The sequence below is a fragment of the Mobula birostris genome, chromosome 3, assembly GCF_030028105.1.
Source record: "Mobula birostris isolate sMobBir1 chromosome 3, sMobBir1.hap1, whole genome shotgun sequence".
NCBI lineage: Eukaryota > Metazoa > Chordata > Chondrichthyes > Myliobatiformes > Myliobatidae > Mobula > Mobula birostris.
In genome coordinates, this window is record NC_092372.1 from 94515075 (window position 1) to 94531523 (window position 16449).

The 16449-nt window shown below is 40.4% G+C and overlaps 1 protein-coding gene across 3 annotated transcripts in view; it reads right to left on the reverse strand.

The window, feature by feature from the left end:
• LOC140195173 (septin-11) overlaps positions 1 to 15683 on the reverse strand; it is an 86002-nt gene extending 70319 nt beyond the window's left edge. The window contains exon 1 of one of the 3 annotated variants that reach the window (XM_072253057.1): positions 15584 to 15683. In XM_072253057.1, coding sequence (XP_072109158.1) covers positions 15584 to 15643 — 60 coding nt within the window. In that variant the 5' untranslated portion in view covers positions 15644 to 15683. Of the gene's footprint in view, positions 1 to 14912; positions 15173 to 15583 lie in introns of those variants that run through there. The other 2 variants (XM_072253059.1, XM_072253058.1) reach the window with 2 other exon arrangements.
• Between the last annotated feature and the right edge of the window lie 766 nt (positions 15684 to 16449).

Sequence of the window (16449 nt, forward strand, 5' to 3'; positions counted from 1 at the left end):
TAAGGAAGCCTCAAATTTCATCCACATTCCATAGGATTTCTCTGGAATAAATCCAAAAAATTCACAACATTCTTTGCTGAGTGTTTAATGTAACAAAAACCACTCATTAAAAAAAAATCTCAAACCTTCAACCACTCAATACCAGCAACATACCATACATTGTTGGGAATATATTTGCTTGACACAACTCCACAAATCTGAATAATTGTTAGATCTTTATCACATAACAGCTAGTATTTTCTCTTCAATTACTGAAAAGCACTTCAGTTACTATGCGACTTTTTTTTTTTAAAAAGTGTACTCCTCACCACTATTTTTCCTCAAAACAGGTAACAGAAGGGAACATGATATAGAATCACATTTAGAAATTCAAGAATATATGCCGATTTGTTCCAAGAATAATTCGTACTGTTTTTATGAGATGCTGACATTGCGATACTCACCTCTACCCCACACCCACTATTATTTATACTGAAGGTACAGTTATAATATCACATCTACACCAAAAAAAAATCCAGACTCTATACCACTGCTGAAGTCTCTATGGTGACTAAGTCTTCAGTTGTGGTGCTCTCCAATGGCAAAATCTGGAGTGTGCTTTATACTGAATATCCTTTATCACTCACCATTTGGACTTCATTCCAATATCATGAAAATAGAGTTAAGGTCCACTTCTGGCAGCTTTTCCTGCTTACTGTTTATGAGTATTTGTCCTTGCATTAATACCATCACCACTTCCTCCCGTTTTTAAAGAGCATTTGCTCTTTACCCAAGTACAGTTCCATTGAAATCAATAAATCTTCAAGTGCAAACCAACATGGGAAACTCACAAGCAAACTTAATGCTATGCAAAGCCAGCTGGCAGGGAAGCTGCAAGGGGACGAGAGACAGCCCAAGCACAAATCTGCATGGAATTAGAAATATGAAAAATATCAAGATATCCACTTTATTTTTAAAAATATGAATTTTCAGATGGCAAGAGAATAAAGGTCAGCAGAGTTCTGAGGAATGTGGGTTGCAAGCATTCGCTACAGCTTAGCTCTTCATTTTGTCCATTCACATATTCTCTCTGGAGTTTTCACACAACAGCATTCAGGCCAAATGACAAGTGGGCCTTCCACTAGGATCTAGTGATCCAAATGTTAAATTCTGATTACTCATCCAAAATGGCAATTTTAACTCACAGACCGATCCCAAATGACCACCCAATCACAACAACTTAAATTTTAGGCAACAAGACGACCAAAACTATGCCATTCAAGCAGCATTTGTGCAAAGAGAAACTGTTCAATATTTCAAGCCAGAGACCCTTCCTCAGAATTGGGTGCAGGGTGCAGAGAATAAAGTGGAGTGTTTAGTTTTCAAAGTAAAGCTGGGGAGAAGAGAGAAGAGGTGTGCAAGACAAAAGGCTACATATAGATAGGTTAAGATAGACTTGTAATAACCACCAGCAAGACATTTTACTGAAACGGCAAAATAGAGGCGCAAGCCCAACAAAGCCAAATGGCAGAACAGTTCTATGAAGCTGCAAAGTTCAAAGACAGTGAAGTGATACTGAAAATGCTGTTCCTCTTTTATGCTGTTCCTCACTATGACAGAGGTGGCCACAGAATAGGATTGAAAATTCAAATGGCGTGCAACAGGAAGTTCAGGATTATCACTACAAACAGAAGACAGATGCCCTGCAAAAGTATTCGTCAAAGCTTTTCATTATGTAGACAATTTCAAGAACACATTTTATATTTGGCAATAAACTTCAAAAGTATTCATTGAAATTTCAATGAGAGTTCAGAAAAATATTCAGGGAATATGTAAAGCTTTTTAAAGCCATTTACTATATATCATTTTCCTGATTTTGCCAATTACAAAAACAAAAGAAGCAACGTGATAACAAGAAAGATAGCTCAGATCAACACGTGGCTGAAGGCATGGTGCAGGAGGGAGGGCTTCAGATTTATAGATAATTGGGCAGTTTTCCAGGGAAGGTGGGACCTGTTCCAGTGGGACGGTTTACATCTGAACTGGAGGGAGACAAATATTCTTGCAGGTAGGTTTGCTAGAGGCACTCCGGTGGATTTAAACTAGATACAAGGGGGGAGGGGAAACAGAGTGTAGGAACAGATGTAGTGAAAAAGGAAGAAAAAGAAAATAGTAAAGTTGTTTGTACCATTGGTGATAAACAGAGTAAGAGGTGGAAAATTTCTTAAATGCATTTATTTTAATGCTAGGAGCATTATAAGAATGGTCGATGAGCTTAAAGCATGGATTGATACCTGGAAGTATGATGTGGTAGCTATTAGTGAAACATGGTTACAGGAGGGGTGTAATTGGCAACTAAATATTCCTGGATTGCTTCAGGTGTGATAGAATTGGAGGGACAAGAGGGGGAGGTACTGCATTGCTTGCCAGAGAAAATATTACAGCAGTGCTCTGGCAGGATAGATTACAGGGCTCGTCTAGGGAGGCTATTTGGGTGGAACTGAGGAATGGGAAAAGTGTAGTAACACTTATGGGGGTGTATTATAGACCACCAAATGGGGAGCGAGAATTAAAGGAGCAAATTTGTAAGGAGATAGCAGATATTTGTAGTAAGCACAAGGTTGTGATTGTGGGAGATGCCCATACTGTAAAAGGGCTGGATGGTTTGGAGTTTGTAAAATGTGTGCAGGATAGTTTTTTGCAGCAATACATAGAGGTACCAACTAGAGAAGCAGTAGTGTTGGATCTCCTGTTAAGGAATGAGATAGGTCAGGTGATGGAGGTTTGTGTTGGGGAGCGCTTCAGGTCCAGTGATCACAGTTTCAATATAATTATGGAAAAGGATAGGTTTGGATCCAGGGTTGAGATTTTTGATTGGAGAAAGGCTAATTTTGAGGAGATGCAAAAGGATTTAGAAGGAGTGGATTGGGACAATTTGTTTGATGGGAAGAATGTAATAGAGGAATGGAGGTCATTTAAAGGTGAAATCTTGAGGGTACAGAATCTTTATGCTCCTGTTAGGTTGAAAGGAAAGGTTAAAAGTATGAGAGAGCCATGGCTTTCGAGGGATATTGGAAACTTGGTTCAGAAAAAGAGAGATTTCTACAGTAAATATAGGCAGCATGGAGTAAATGAGGTGTTCAAGGAATATAAAGAATGTAAAAAGAATCTTAAGAAAGAAATTAGAGAAGCTCAAAGAAGATGAAAATAAGGTGGCAAATAAGGTGAAAATAAATCCCAAGGGTTTCTACAGTTATATTAATAGCAAAAGGATAGTGAGGGATAAAATTGGTCCCTTAGAGAATCAGAGTGGACAGCTATGTGTGGAGCCAAAAGAGATGGGGGGAAATTCTGAATAATTTCTTTTCTTCGGTATTCACGAAGGAGAAGGATATGGAATTGTGTAAGATAAGGGAAACAGGTAGGGAAGTTATGGAAATTATGATGATTAATGAAGGTGAAGTACTGGCACTTTTAAGGAATATAAAAGTGGATAAGTCTCCAGGTCCTGACAGGATATTCCCTAGGACCTTGAGGGAAGTTAGTGTGGAAATAGCAGGGGCTCTGAAAGAAATATTTCAAATGTCATTAGAAACGGGGATGGTGCTGGAGGATTGGCGTATTGCTCATGTGGTTCCATTGTTTAAAAACGGTTCTAAGAGTAATCCTAGCAATTATCAGCCTGTAAGTTTGATGTCATTGGTGGGTAAATTGATGGAAAGTATTCTTAGAGATGGTATATATAATTATCTGGATAGACAGGGTCTGATTAGGAACAGTCAACATGGATTTGTGCGTGAAAGGTCATGTTTGACAAATCTTATTGAATTTTTTGAAGAGGTTATTAGGAAAGTTGACAGGGGTAAAGCGGTAGATGTCTAAATGGACTTCAGTAAGGCCTTTGACAAGGTTCCACACAGAAGCTTAGTTAGGAAGGTTCAATCGTTAGGTATTAATATTGAAGTAGTAAAATGGATTCAGCAGTGGCTGGATGGGAGACGCCAGAGAGTAGTGGTGGATAAATGTTTGTCAGATTGGAGGCCGGTGACTAGTGATGTGCCTCAGGGATCTGTACTGGGTCCAATATTGTTTGTCATATACATTAATGATCTGGACGATGGGGTGGTAAATTGGATTAGTAAGTATGCAGATGATACTAAGATAGGTGGAGTTGTGGATAATGAAGTAGGTTTTCAAAGCTTGCAGAGAGATTTAGGCCAGTTAGAAGAGTGGGCTGAAAGATGGCAGATGGAGTTTAATGCTGATAAATGTGAGGTGCTACGTTTTGGTAGGACTAATGAAAATAGGACATACATGGTAACTGGTAGAGCATTGAAGAATGCAGTAGAACAGAGGGATCTAGGAATAATGGTGCATAGTTCCCTGAAGGTGGAATCTCATGTGGATAGGATGGTGAAGAAAGCTTTTGGTATGCTGGCCTTTATAAATCAGAGCATGAATATAGGAGTTGGGATGTAATGTTAAATTGTACAAGGCATTGGTGAGGCCAAATTTGGAGTATTGTGTAAAGTCTGGTCACCGAATTATAGGAAAGATGTCAACAAAAGAGAGAGAGTACAGGGAAGGTTTACTAGAATGTTACCTGGGTTTCATCACCTAAGTTACAGAGAAAGGTTGAACGAGTTAGGTCTTTATTCTTTGGAATATAGAATACTGAGGGGGGACTTGATAGAGGTATTTAAAATTATGAGGGGGATAGATAGAGTTGACGTGGATAGGCTTTTTCCATTGAGAGTAGGGGAGATTCAAACAAGAGGACATGAGTTGAGAGTTAAAGGGCAAAAGTTTAGGGGTAACATGAGGGGGAACTTCTTTACTCAGAGAGTGGTAGCTGTGTGGAACGAGCTTCCAGCAGAAGTGGTTGCAAGTTCGACGTTGTCGTTTAAAGTTAAATTGGACAGCAATATGGACAGGAAAGGAATGGAGGGTTATGGGCTGAGTGCGGGTCGGTGAGACAGGTGAGAATAAGAGTTTGGCACGGACTAAAAAGGGCCGAGATGGCCTGTTTCCATGCTGTAATTGTTATATGGTTAACACCCTTAAAGAGGTATCACAGGCCTCTATTATTTAACCTCCCTTATATTTTATGGGCTTCAATCTCATTCTACCTTTACAACTCAAGTTAATGCCATGTCCACTGCAGTGCTGTAAAGAGACCTCAGGAAGCCATACAGCAAGGATAACAACTTCACATGGGTCTGCTCCCCAATGCTGCCAAGTGGAATTTTGTTTCTCTTATTTTTTTTTGGTCTATTGGATTAATAGGGAAAACACAGTAGCACAGATATAGAACCACTGCCTCACATCTCCAGTGATCCAAATTCCATCCTGGTATCCAGTGCCATCTCTGTGGCATTTACACATTCTCCACATAACCAAGTGATTTTCTCTGGGGTGCTCCGGTCTCCTTGCTGATGCCTAACACTTGCTTGTCCGTAGGTTAGCTGGCCACCGCAGTTTTCTCGGTGTACAGGCAGGTTATATAACTTGTGGTGGGTGGGGGTGGGGTGGGGGAGACTAATGGGAATGTGGAGAGAAAATGGGATGAGAGCAAAAAGAGTGCTTGATGATAACTGCAGAAATGATTGGCCAGAAGACCTATGCTAATGACTGTACTGAGGCTGCTAAGAAAAACAGCAATAAAATGAATCTTTACACAAGGATAAAAGTAATCCAAGTTATAGATCATCAAAATATCTCTCAGACAAGATCTACCCAGCTTACCTGGCACCAAAAGCAAACCTAAACATACAAGATTTCTGTCAAAGTTTTTTTTTAATATTGGCAAGTGATTACAACACAAATGTGGAGACCAGACAGGAGAGATTCAAGTTCACATCAAGACCATTATCTAATGAAGATTAAGACGATAACATGAAGATCCTATCAGGACAAAGACAAGACTGAAAAAAGAAACTGCATTCCATTGGGCAGAAACTTAAAAGTGACAATGGTGCATCACACCTGGAAGGAGGATAGTCATTAGCTAAAAATTCCTTGACGAATGACTATTTTAGATCAGTGTTTTACAGTACAGAAACAGACCCTTCAGGCTACACTCTGCACTAACCATCCATTTTAATTTATCATCCATTGATATCACTTTTTTTAAAAATATTCCCAGATGCTACGACACACTAGCAACTTACAGTGGCCAATTACTGTACCAATCAGTACCCCTTTGGAATATGGAAGAAAACCACATGAGGAAATTCTCACAGGAAAAGGGACAATGTGTAAAGTCACGGACAGCATCCGAGATCAGGACAGAACCTGAGAAAGCAACACTACTACCTTTGCCTTTACACCACTGGCATCTAAAAGTAATTCATAGGAACAACCTCGCTGTAATTTAAAAATTAATTATTGATAGATTTTATCTGTATATAAATCTTTTAAAACAGTAGAAAAGTATAATCAGAACCATATTATCACCAGGAATTGAAAATATAAAGTGCCCATTGCTAGCTACACTCAGCCACTTCATTATGTACATCTGGTCTTTAATGCAAATATCTAATCAGCCAATCATTTGGCAGCAATTCAATGCATAAAAGCACGCAGACGTGTTTAAGAGGTTCAGATGCGGTTCAGACCAAACATCAGAACAGGGAAGAAATGTGTTCTAAGTAACTTTGTGATTGTTGGTGCCAGATGGGGTGGTTTCAATATCTCAGAACTGCTAAACTCTTGGGATTTTCCAGAACAGCCTCAGGAGTTTACAGAGGATGGAAATTAGTAAAAAAAAACAAAAAAAGCATCTAGTAAACAACAGTTCTGGGGGTGGGGGGGGGGGGAGAGAACTCCTTGTGAATGAGAGAAGTCAGGAGAATGGCACAAGCTGACAGGAAGATGACTGCAACTCAAATAACCACGTTACTACAGTGGTATCAGTGGTATGCAGGAGAGCATCTCTGAATACACAAGTCAAATCTTTAAGTGGAAATCCACAAGAGTTTGCACAAATCGTGCAAAAGCAAGCAAATAACACTCAGAACTGAAGTTCATGGGGAAAAAAGCCAGGAGCTTGTGAGTTGCAGGCCACAGCCTCAGGGATGAGGAAACCTCGCAAAGCAGTGAGCTGAACACCAGCCCGTCCTTGGTCTCCAGTTGTGACCCTTGACCTTTTAAATTTGGCCTGTGTTTAAATCAGTCGAACAGCAGGTTGTTCCCTGGCCTTGGGCCCTGATATCGTTGCCTCACCTATGTCCTGCTGCTTCAAGTCACCTCCAAGGCCACTCCAGCAATGGCCAAACACTGGCTTGTTCCTCACTCTTTGGCTTGGGCCTGGGCCTGGGCCCCATCACCTCCATTTGGCCCTACAAGCCTCACTGCAACCATCCAGCACCTTCTACACTTTAGTTCACACCACAAAAATGCCAGGTCGGACAGGCAGCTCAAAAGCTCAATTCCAAAGGGAAGTTACATGTAATTGATTGCAGCGATTGTTTGAAAAAGATTGGAGATTAATAGTTGTGTTCGCTGCCAGCATGTCGTCACTGTGCTTCATCAGCACCATCTTAAACCAGAATTCCTGAATGCCCTTAAGCTACCTTCTTGAAGTCCTGCAGTTCTTCTGATGAAGACGCTCTTACGGTCCTTTGCAGGAGGGGCTCCATGAGTTACAGCTAGCAATGAAGTCTATGGAATGAGTAACTTCTGGCAACCACAAATACCTTAACATGAAATATAACTCTAACCTTCTCCTTTTACATCCATTTAGCAGGGTTGCTTAATGCCACACAAGGTTAAATGCTACCTTAATAGTCAAGAACCATTGCTTTTACCCCAATCTCTGGAATTCAGCAGTTTGGTCCACATTACTACAAAAACTGTGTAATGAAGTCGAGGTGAAACAAACTCAGCAACAGAGCAGGAGTTCCCAACCTGCGGTTCACAGACCCTCTGCTTAATGATATTGGTCCATGATCCCCCACCCCACCCCCTGCAAGAGTGAGATTAGTGAGCAATTAGTGACTTAGTGCACAGTTGACAGCAGCACCAATTAGTTGCTGAAAATCGAGAGGCTGATTAGCAGGTAATTAGGTGGACAATATTATCGTACTTTTTGTGAAGAGGACACACCTGGGCAATTTTACATGTTGTTAGGTAAATGCTCTAACAGTATTGAATCAACTTAGTTAGAGGCATAGCTAATTTTGAAGCACATGCCTTAAAAGTACTAAAGGCAGAACGTTACCATATTCTTTACTGTATCCAGTACACTCAACTGTATCTTGACATCACCTGGAGTGAATCAAATTGACTGGAGACCACTTGCTGACGTTGGGGATCTCAAGATGAAGCAGAGATGAATCATCCGTGTTTGGCACTTCCTGCCGAATATAACTGCAAATGATTCATCTTATTTTTAGCACTCACATGGAGGCCCGTCATCACTGAAGATAGGAATGAGGCTTAAGATTTAAGGGTTAAACAAAGTCAGTTTGCATAAATTCGAATGAACATACTTTTGAAAGCAGACTTCAGTACGTGACCTGGCCTAATACTTGGTGAGGGTGTGCTGCCAAGTCAAGGACTAGTCATCCTCAACTGTACAACCACAGTATTTACATTTTCCCAAGTGCTTGATTGATTCTAAAGTTCATGAAGTCAACTTAAATGCAAATGGCTTCTTCCCAACTCTATATTTTTAATTAATACAGATAACAAATTTGCTAGAAAAGGCAGTACTATCAGTTAGGGAAAAAAAACTTCTCTTGGCAGGCAGAAAAGAACTATACGACACAGAAATACAGCACTGCCCAAGGAGATACTTCGACTGTTGACCTGCCTGAAAAGTGAAATACTACTGTTCTCCACTAATACTAGATGAGCAACTGGTTCAAGCAGACCAAGACAACCCTAGTTTCAAACCCAACCCAAGCCAGAGCTGCTTAAGCTTTGAGGGTAGTCTTGGTAATTATCCAAAAAGTAATAAAAGATAAATCATCTTCAGACCCTTCAGTTAGTGTGCTGCAAATCAATCTGCCACAGTGGATATTCTTGGTTATTATTAAACAGGAGAGTTCAAAGACACTTCATAAGCATTGGCTGTGAATTACAGAGCATTGCAAGGGCAAGAAAAGCAAGGAAAAATCAGATAGGTGGGCAACATCAACTCATTGAGTTGCAGAGCTTCTTCTAATATCACAAGAAAAATGAGAAACCAGCAGTGAAAGGGTAAGGTAAATACTATTTATAATCCTAATGAGCACCAATGGGTTAAACAGAGTAGATATATTCCAATCAGATCACGCATCCCACATAATATCCTCCTTTCCTCGTCAAATAGTATGCAGCGCATTCTTTACAGAAACTCTTAGAGATGCAATATAAACTCATCAATTGAAAATAAAGCAAATTTTGAAGGGAACTCATAACGAGAATTTTCCCAGCAATGAGCCATGTTAATAAGTACAATACTCGGCTTGTGCTCTGAAGTAATAACAGACAATAGATTGGAGGAATTACTGTCATTCAAATTGGAAATTAATAAAGCCATTAATCAAATGGTAAGGAGATAGGAAAATTTGTTGAAAATATCTACATAAACACATTTCTCTTATAGGAATCTTAACACTTCTTGGATTTAGTTGGCATCTTTGAACCTTGATATAAATACTTGAGTTATACAACCAAACTAAAATGGATTAAATGTGCTCAGGCAGGAAGTAACCATTATCATCACGACAAAAATTTAATGCAATTCTCTCCACCTCTTTCCCTCCAACCAAAAAGTGACCCTTTTAATGAGCATGACTATAATATATATATATATATATATATATATATATATATACACACACACATACACACACACACACACATACACAAACTCTCATCTTTTGTAAGTGTATGGTTAATTCCTGAAAAACACAAACCAGCATTACAGTCAACTCTGCTTCCCCTTCCCATTCCCATTCAGATATGTCCATACATGGCCTCCTCTATTGCCATGATGAGGTCAAACTCAGGTTGGAGGAGCAACACCTCATACACCGTCTAGGTAGCCTCCAGCCCATTGGTATGAACAGAATTCTCCAACTTCCGGTAATTCCCGCCCCCTCCCTTCCCCTATCCCTGTGTCACTCGACCCCCTCCCCCAGCTGCCTATCACCTCCCTCTTGGTTCCGCCTCCTCCTACTAACCATTGTGTTTTCCCCTAATCTTTCTTCACCTTTCCTGCCTATCGCCTCCCTGCCTCCCCTCCCCCACCCCTTTATCTTTCCCCTTACTGGTTTTTCACCTGGAACCTGCCAGCCTTCTCCTTCCCACCCTCCCCCACCTTCTTTATAGGGCCTCTGCCCCTTCCCCCTACAGTCTTGACGAAGGGTTCCGGCCCGAAACGTTGACCGATCTTTTCCAATGGATGCTGCCCGACCTGCTGAGTTCCTCCAGCGTGTAGTGAGTGTTATAGTTGCCACTGTCAGCAATTTCAACTTCTGCAGCAATGCAAGTCAACTATCATGTTACTTCTGGCGCTATGGAACTCTCAGGAAATGCCCACCAAACCTAATGGGGGGAAAAAAAATCTGCATTCATTCTGTTCACACAAATCATTCAAGCAGCTCTTTGGGAAACAAAGGGCACAGTCTGAAGGCAAAGAAAAAAAATTAGATGACTAAATTAAGAGAACATCTTCCCCTATAAAAGTAATGGTACCATAACTCAGCTATCTTATCATTTCAACAGAAAGGATTTGGTGATGGCAGATAACTACAAATACAAAAAATATTGCATTTACAGAGCACTTTTTGTGACTTCAGGATGGCCAACTGTTAAGAGTATAATCATTGCTATAGCCAACCTATGATCAAGCTGCCTGAGATAGAAAGCTGAGAGCACATTGATTGCCAGCCCATTGACAAGTCCCAAAGCTGCAGTCCACCTCCCAAAAACTGCACAATACAACTGAATTGTTCATTTATATTTTCTATTCTGGCATCAAGCATTTGAATCACCAGAAGTCTGTCATGGATAAAGTGTGCTTCCAGAGACACTTATATTACTTTGTTTCATAGGTTTAACCACCCTCATTACAAATTTAGAGGAAACTTGAACTAATTTGGATTGAGTGGGAAGATTTACATAACAGCTATGGAGCAGGAGAGTGAGGCCTGCAAACTACAACAGTGAAAGCTCAAAGTCTACAGAAAACTCAAAAGCTCCCCCTCCTTTCCTAGCAACTCTGGGCCTCTACTTAATTTCCCTCCACTTCCTTCTCTTTGATACAATATTTTCTGGTTTCTATCATTATTCCCACTTTGATTTACTTTATTAAACTTACACAATTGAAAGCAGTGAATAAGCACAACAGAAAAGAACATTCTCCATATGTATGTTTTTCCACATTAGACCAATACACATTCCACCATTAAAACAAGCAAAATTCTGAGAGTCATGCCTTAGTATTATTGGCATGCATTGTTAATCTTATTTTATTGGCAGTTATAGTATGCAATGCAGACCAAACACAACATTCATTTGTAATTTAATGTGTCAAGTCATAACCAATCAAATGGCACTGCTCAGAAATTTAACTTTTTAAAAAAAAATAACACAATCTTGGCATTGTTCAATGGTTGAACATAAACTGGATTTTTAGGAGGGACTTGTAAATTTCCAGGAATCAAATAGACTGTTTGAAGATACTGGACAACACTAAAACAAGATACACACAAACTACCCACTTGCTATGTGGAAGAGTTAAAATCTTGCAGTTTTACACTGATTTCCCTCATCCATGTTTATATATGGATATAATAGCATATAGTAGCAAGTTTATTTTTTTAATTTTTAATCTGATGATTCATAGAGACATGTGATCATTTATTATAGTCAAGCTATAAAAGGAAGTTGAGAGTCAAACTGCTATGGGTCTAGAGCTGCTAATCCCTGTGCTTAGAATCTAGATGGGAATAAAAATAATCTGTTTTATTTCATATTCACCATTATAAAAATATAGTTTTCTAGTCCAGATTTAATTCGTGAATTTAAATATCCCAGTTCCCTCTACAAGATTCAAATTTGTCTCTACAACACTAGAAATTGAGCTACGTTGCATTTACATTCCCCCAACTAAACATGCTTTAGTCCCATTATTGGAAATCTTGCACAACTGACTAACGTATTTACTTAGGTTAATTCCATTAACGAGGAATTTTTTTTTCTATAAATCAAATCAAGCAAATCCCTAAATAAGTAACATACCTTTTTTGTGCATCGGGCCAATTATTCCCTCCTGGCCTGGTCAAAAGACTATTTTCCTTTACTCTAAGTGCATCAGAAGAGTTTTTCTATTTTAAGACATACACATCTGCTATACTCAATAGTCACTAACAGTCAGGAATTCCAATGGGTGGTGATATTCTTCTCAGCCAGATGTTTAAATGATACAAGCTTCATAGCATATCCGAGGTAGAAAGTGGGGGAAAAAAACTCAAGTGTGATAGATGTCCAACTCTAATTATCTGGTTGGTTTGACAGGAAAGAGGGAAATGATATGCCTGACAGGTCCATCTCTTGCAGTGATGAAACCCAGCTTAAACAGTCCATCCTGTCTCAAAGTCCAACAAAACTCCAAAAAACATCTTAACTTCTGGTTTCTTTAAGGTGTAGCTCTGGCTTCTGGGGTTCAATTTCTAATGACTCTACTACTGCTTAAAGCCTTCAAGCTTCTAATTATCCAAGCAAGCTCAAGACTGAAAACAGAGTGGAAAGACATGTAGTTATAACTAAATGATTAACTTTTCTCTTCCAAGTTTTAAGCAATGAACTGATCAGTTACTTTAGTTAAAATGGATGTCATGTATCATGACTGCTGATTAACAGATACCATGCTGTGCTCCCACATTGAAGAGTAAACAAAAAAACCATTAAATGGAAGCCAAAATTACACACACACACTACAATACCAGTTACCCAAAGCAGTCTAAAGACCACATTTCTTTTGCCATTTGAACCAGTTGGCCAAAATTTGATGAAGGATTTACAATGCTTAAATATTTTAGAACTTCATTTTAGTTACATTTAAGAATGTGCATCCAACTCACACAATTCCGTGTTTGACTTGAAGACTTGCAGCAACTAAACAAAACTGCTGAAAAATGATGTCCACTTTAAATTTAGAAATTTTGAAACTCAAAAAGGTATTAAGTAAACTCAGTTCCTTGGACTGACAGCCTTATTTGACAGTATCGCCAAACTGTAATTTTATATACAACTTATGAACATAATGTTCTTTTTACTTTATTCTTATTACAGAATAGAATATTTTGTTCTGACATTAGCTTAATTTTTCCAGAGTGATTGAGCATTTCTAAACTAGAAGCCAGTGCAGGTCAATTCGTAGGCTGATAAGAGATCAAGTAAGTTGGGTCTCGAGCTGCATTTTTGGAGGAGTTCAAATTTGCATACAAGAGAAGTCACTTAGATGTGTGTTGAAACAGTCAATGTCAAAGAACTACAAAGCCATGGACAAGTTTTAGCAGCAACTGAACTGAGTGAAGAACAGAATCAATTTGACAAATCAGCTCTTCAAGCTTCAGAAAGGCCACATTGTTCTATCACTTCATTATTTACACAGTTCTCTGCTTCTATTGCTAAAATGGTACCTCACAATACCAACAAGCTTTACTAACACTTTTTAACACCTCCTTCTACCTTCTGCAAAAACACTGACTAGAGCAACACAGCCCATGACCTCTCCTGCACAAAGTCAGTCTGTGAAACATCCCAGCCGTCCTAAAAGCTTCAAGATCCTTTTGCTTATTTCAAAAATCTCTCTGCTGCTCCACAATATCTTAGTGATCTTTAACTCTACATTCCTGGCCACATCTTACATTTATCTCAGCCCACATCACTCATTCTATACTCTCTCTACTTCAGCAATGCACTCTTATCGCCCCACCCCCACGCCAGGCCTGCTCCATCATTTCCTTTTGTGTTTCCAGAGAAATACGTTTTTACTATTAATCTTACAGGGAGCATTTTATCCCTCCCTCACTGCGTACGTGCACAAGCTGTTGAGTGTTAATTTAAAGACCAATTCAATCAAGCCTTCCTGCCTAGATTCATCAGTTTTATTTTATTGATGCTGCTGTCAGAGGGCATTGTAGCGTTATTTTTTTAAGATGATCAATAATTGCATATTATCTAACTTTTAATTTGGCTCCACCCGATCTCTCTTCCCCCCTCCTTTTTGCCAAACCAATGGTATTCAGAGGCCACATGTCAAACGGAGAGTAAAATTAATTCAAGATGCACGTTTGCATATAACCGTGCAGACAATCCTATCTGCGTCTCAATACAGAGAGAAATCAAATGAAAAGAATCTAGTTTATAAAATAGCAGAGAAAGTTTTACACCAGCCAGTAACCTTCCTTTAGAATTTTTTTTTACAAGAAAATAAAATTACAGAAACTCAAGTGCCTAGCTTGCTAAGTTCAAGAGCTGAGTTCGCGAGTACAGGCCCTCGGTTTCTCAGCTTCCTCCGACGATAGGAAGTCTATTCAGCACTGAGGGGCGAGGCAGGCGGACGCGCATCCCATCCTGTTTCACCCACTAGAGAACTGTGGTCTTAACAGAAAACTCGTCTCCAATATCGCTTTATGTAAAAAAAATACAACATTTCAGCGACGCCATTAACCCTGGGTAACGGAAAGGAGACTGGGCACGTCAACCTCGGCCACCTAATTGCTAATACATTTTAAAATATATATATCAGGCAGCTTTCGCCGAAATATTTAAAACGCAATTTTTCCAACTGAAGCAACTAATCGGGCTGCAGTTTTTAACCCCTTAGGCGCTGCCCTGCGACAGCCCATCAGGCTAGTTAACGGTATTTCAGATCGCCGACAGGAGCCCAGTCACGCTCTGCAGCCACACCGATGAAAGGAATGCGCACTCACGGGTTTCCTTCCGGCGACGGCAGCCATCCCGTCCGCTGCCGCTGGTGCTCACACGACGCTCGGTCTGTCGGTCGGACGAACAGACGCCTCGCGTCGCCTCCTGTCCCGGGACTCGCAGCCCGTCGGTTCGCGCAATATGGCACCCCGCGCCCCAGCGACGGAGGGTGCGGCCGGGTCCGCGGCTGCAACTTGTCCCGTGCTGCCCGCCTCCTGCAGCAGGGTACCTCCGTGCGGTGGGTTTGTTCCGATCGTAGCAACAACCCCGGTGGGGGACAAGCCCCGCGAAACGCCGTCACGGCAACTTTTAGAGGGCTAGAGGAAGCGGACACCCCTCTCGGCAGCCTCGACTTGCTGTGGTCCACGGGAGGAGGAGGAGATAAACAGACACTTGAATGCCTCTCCTGGAAGTTCAGTGTCGGTGGCTCTTCCTCCGCAATATTTCTTCGGAATTCTAAAAACACCTTAAATAACAGAATGTTTAATGCGCTGCCGCTTAATGTACCATTCAAACCACATATTTGGATAATCAAATCATTTCGCTTTGCATCACGGGTGTATGCGTTAACTTCATGGAACACATGCTAAATCGTTCATTTCCGACAATATAATCATTATCGTTAACGAACCCAAACTTAAAGATGCTAGAAATATGAAGCAAAAGCAGGACATACCATGTGTGAGTCACACGGAGCCCATCCGTATACTTGAAGCCTTCCACGATCGGCGGACATCACAGGGTTTTGGTTGTGTCATCGGCTATGCGCATCAAATATTAATTGAATTGGCGTAGAGTTTTAGTTCAAATGGACCACTCGCGGTAATGATGCTTCCTCGTAGAGAATGCGTTTTATTTTAGTGTGTACAGACGGAACCTCTCAGTTAATCAATTTGAAGTAGCATGAGGAGAGCAGCCACCTTCAGATGTATATGTAAAGATTTTTAAAATTATGATTTAAAATGAGTAACAGCGGGACCAATGTTATAAAGAAATCTTTATAATTCATAAATAATTGATCAATGTGCAAAGTTCAAGTTTTAACAAATTCCAGGATTGATGGGGAAAAACAATATTTGGACAGAGTATTGCTCCTGAGAGTCAGCTTGAAATGTACAACTTTAATAGTTCTATCGTTATACACTCGCACGTGGCTAACGATGATTTGTTAAGGTACAATACAGGCAATCAGTATTCATGCGATCGGCAATCTCAAAACGAGCAGTTAGGGGCCCGAGTATGGAGGGGACGCAGCCAATCAGCAGATGGGTGCAGAATTGAGAGAGTGTGCAGCTCTTTCGGGATCTGGGGAGGTCGTGGTGAGGTTGGAGCGGTGGACTGAGCCGGCTGTTGGGAGTTTACCGTCAGGCAGGAAGCGACGGAGAAGACAGGGGAAGTGTTATTGGGTGATAGGAGTTGTGTGGAGGAAGGCGAGTTGTGACGAAGGCAGAAGACAGGATTTAAATTTTTAAAAAGTTTAAACTATTGTTGCGTTTTGAATGTGGTACTGTTTCTGATATCAATCCAATTAATCTAGGAGTG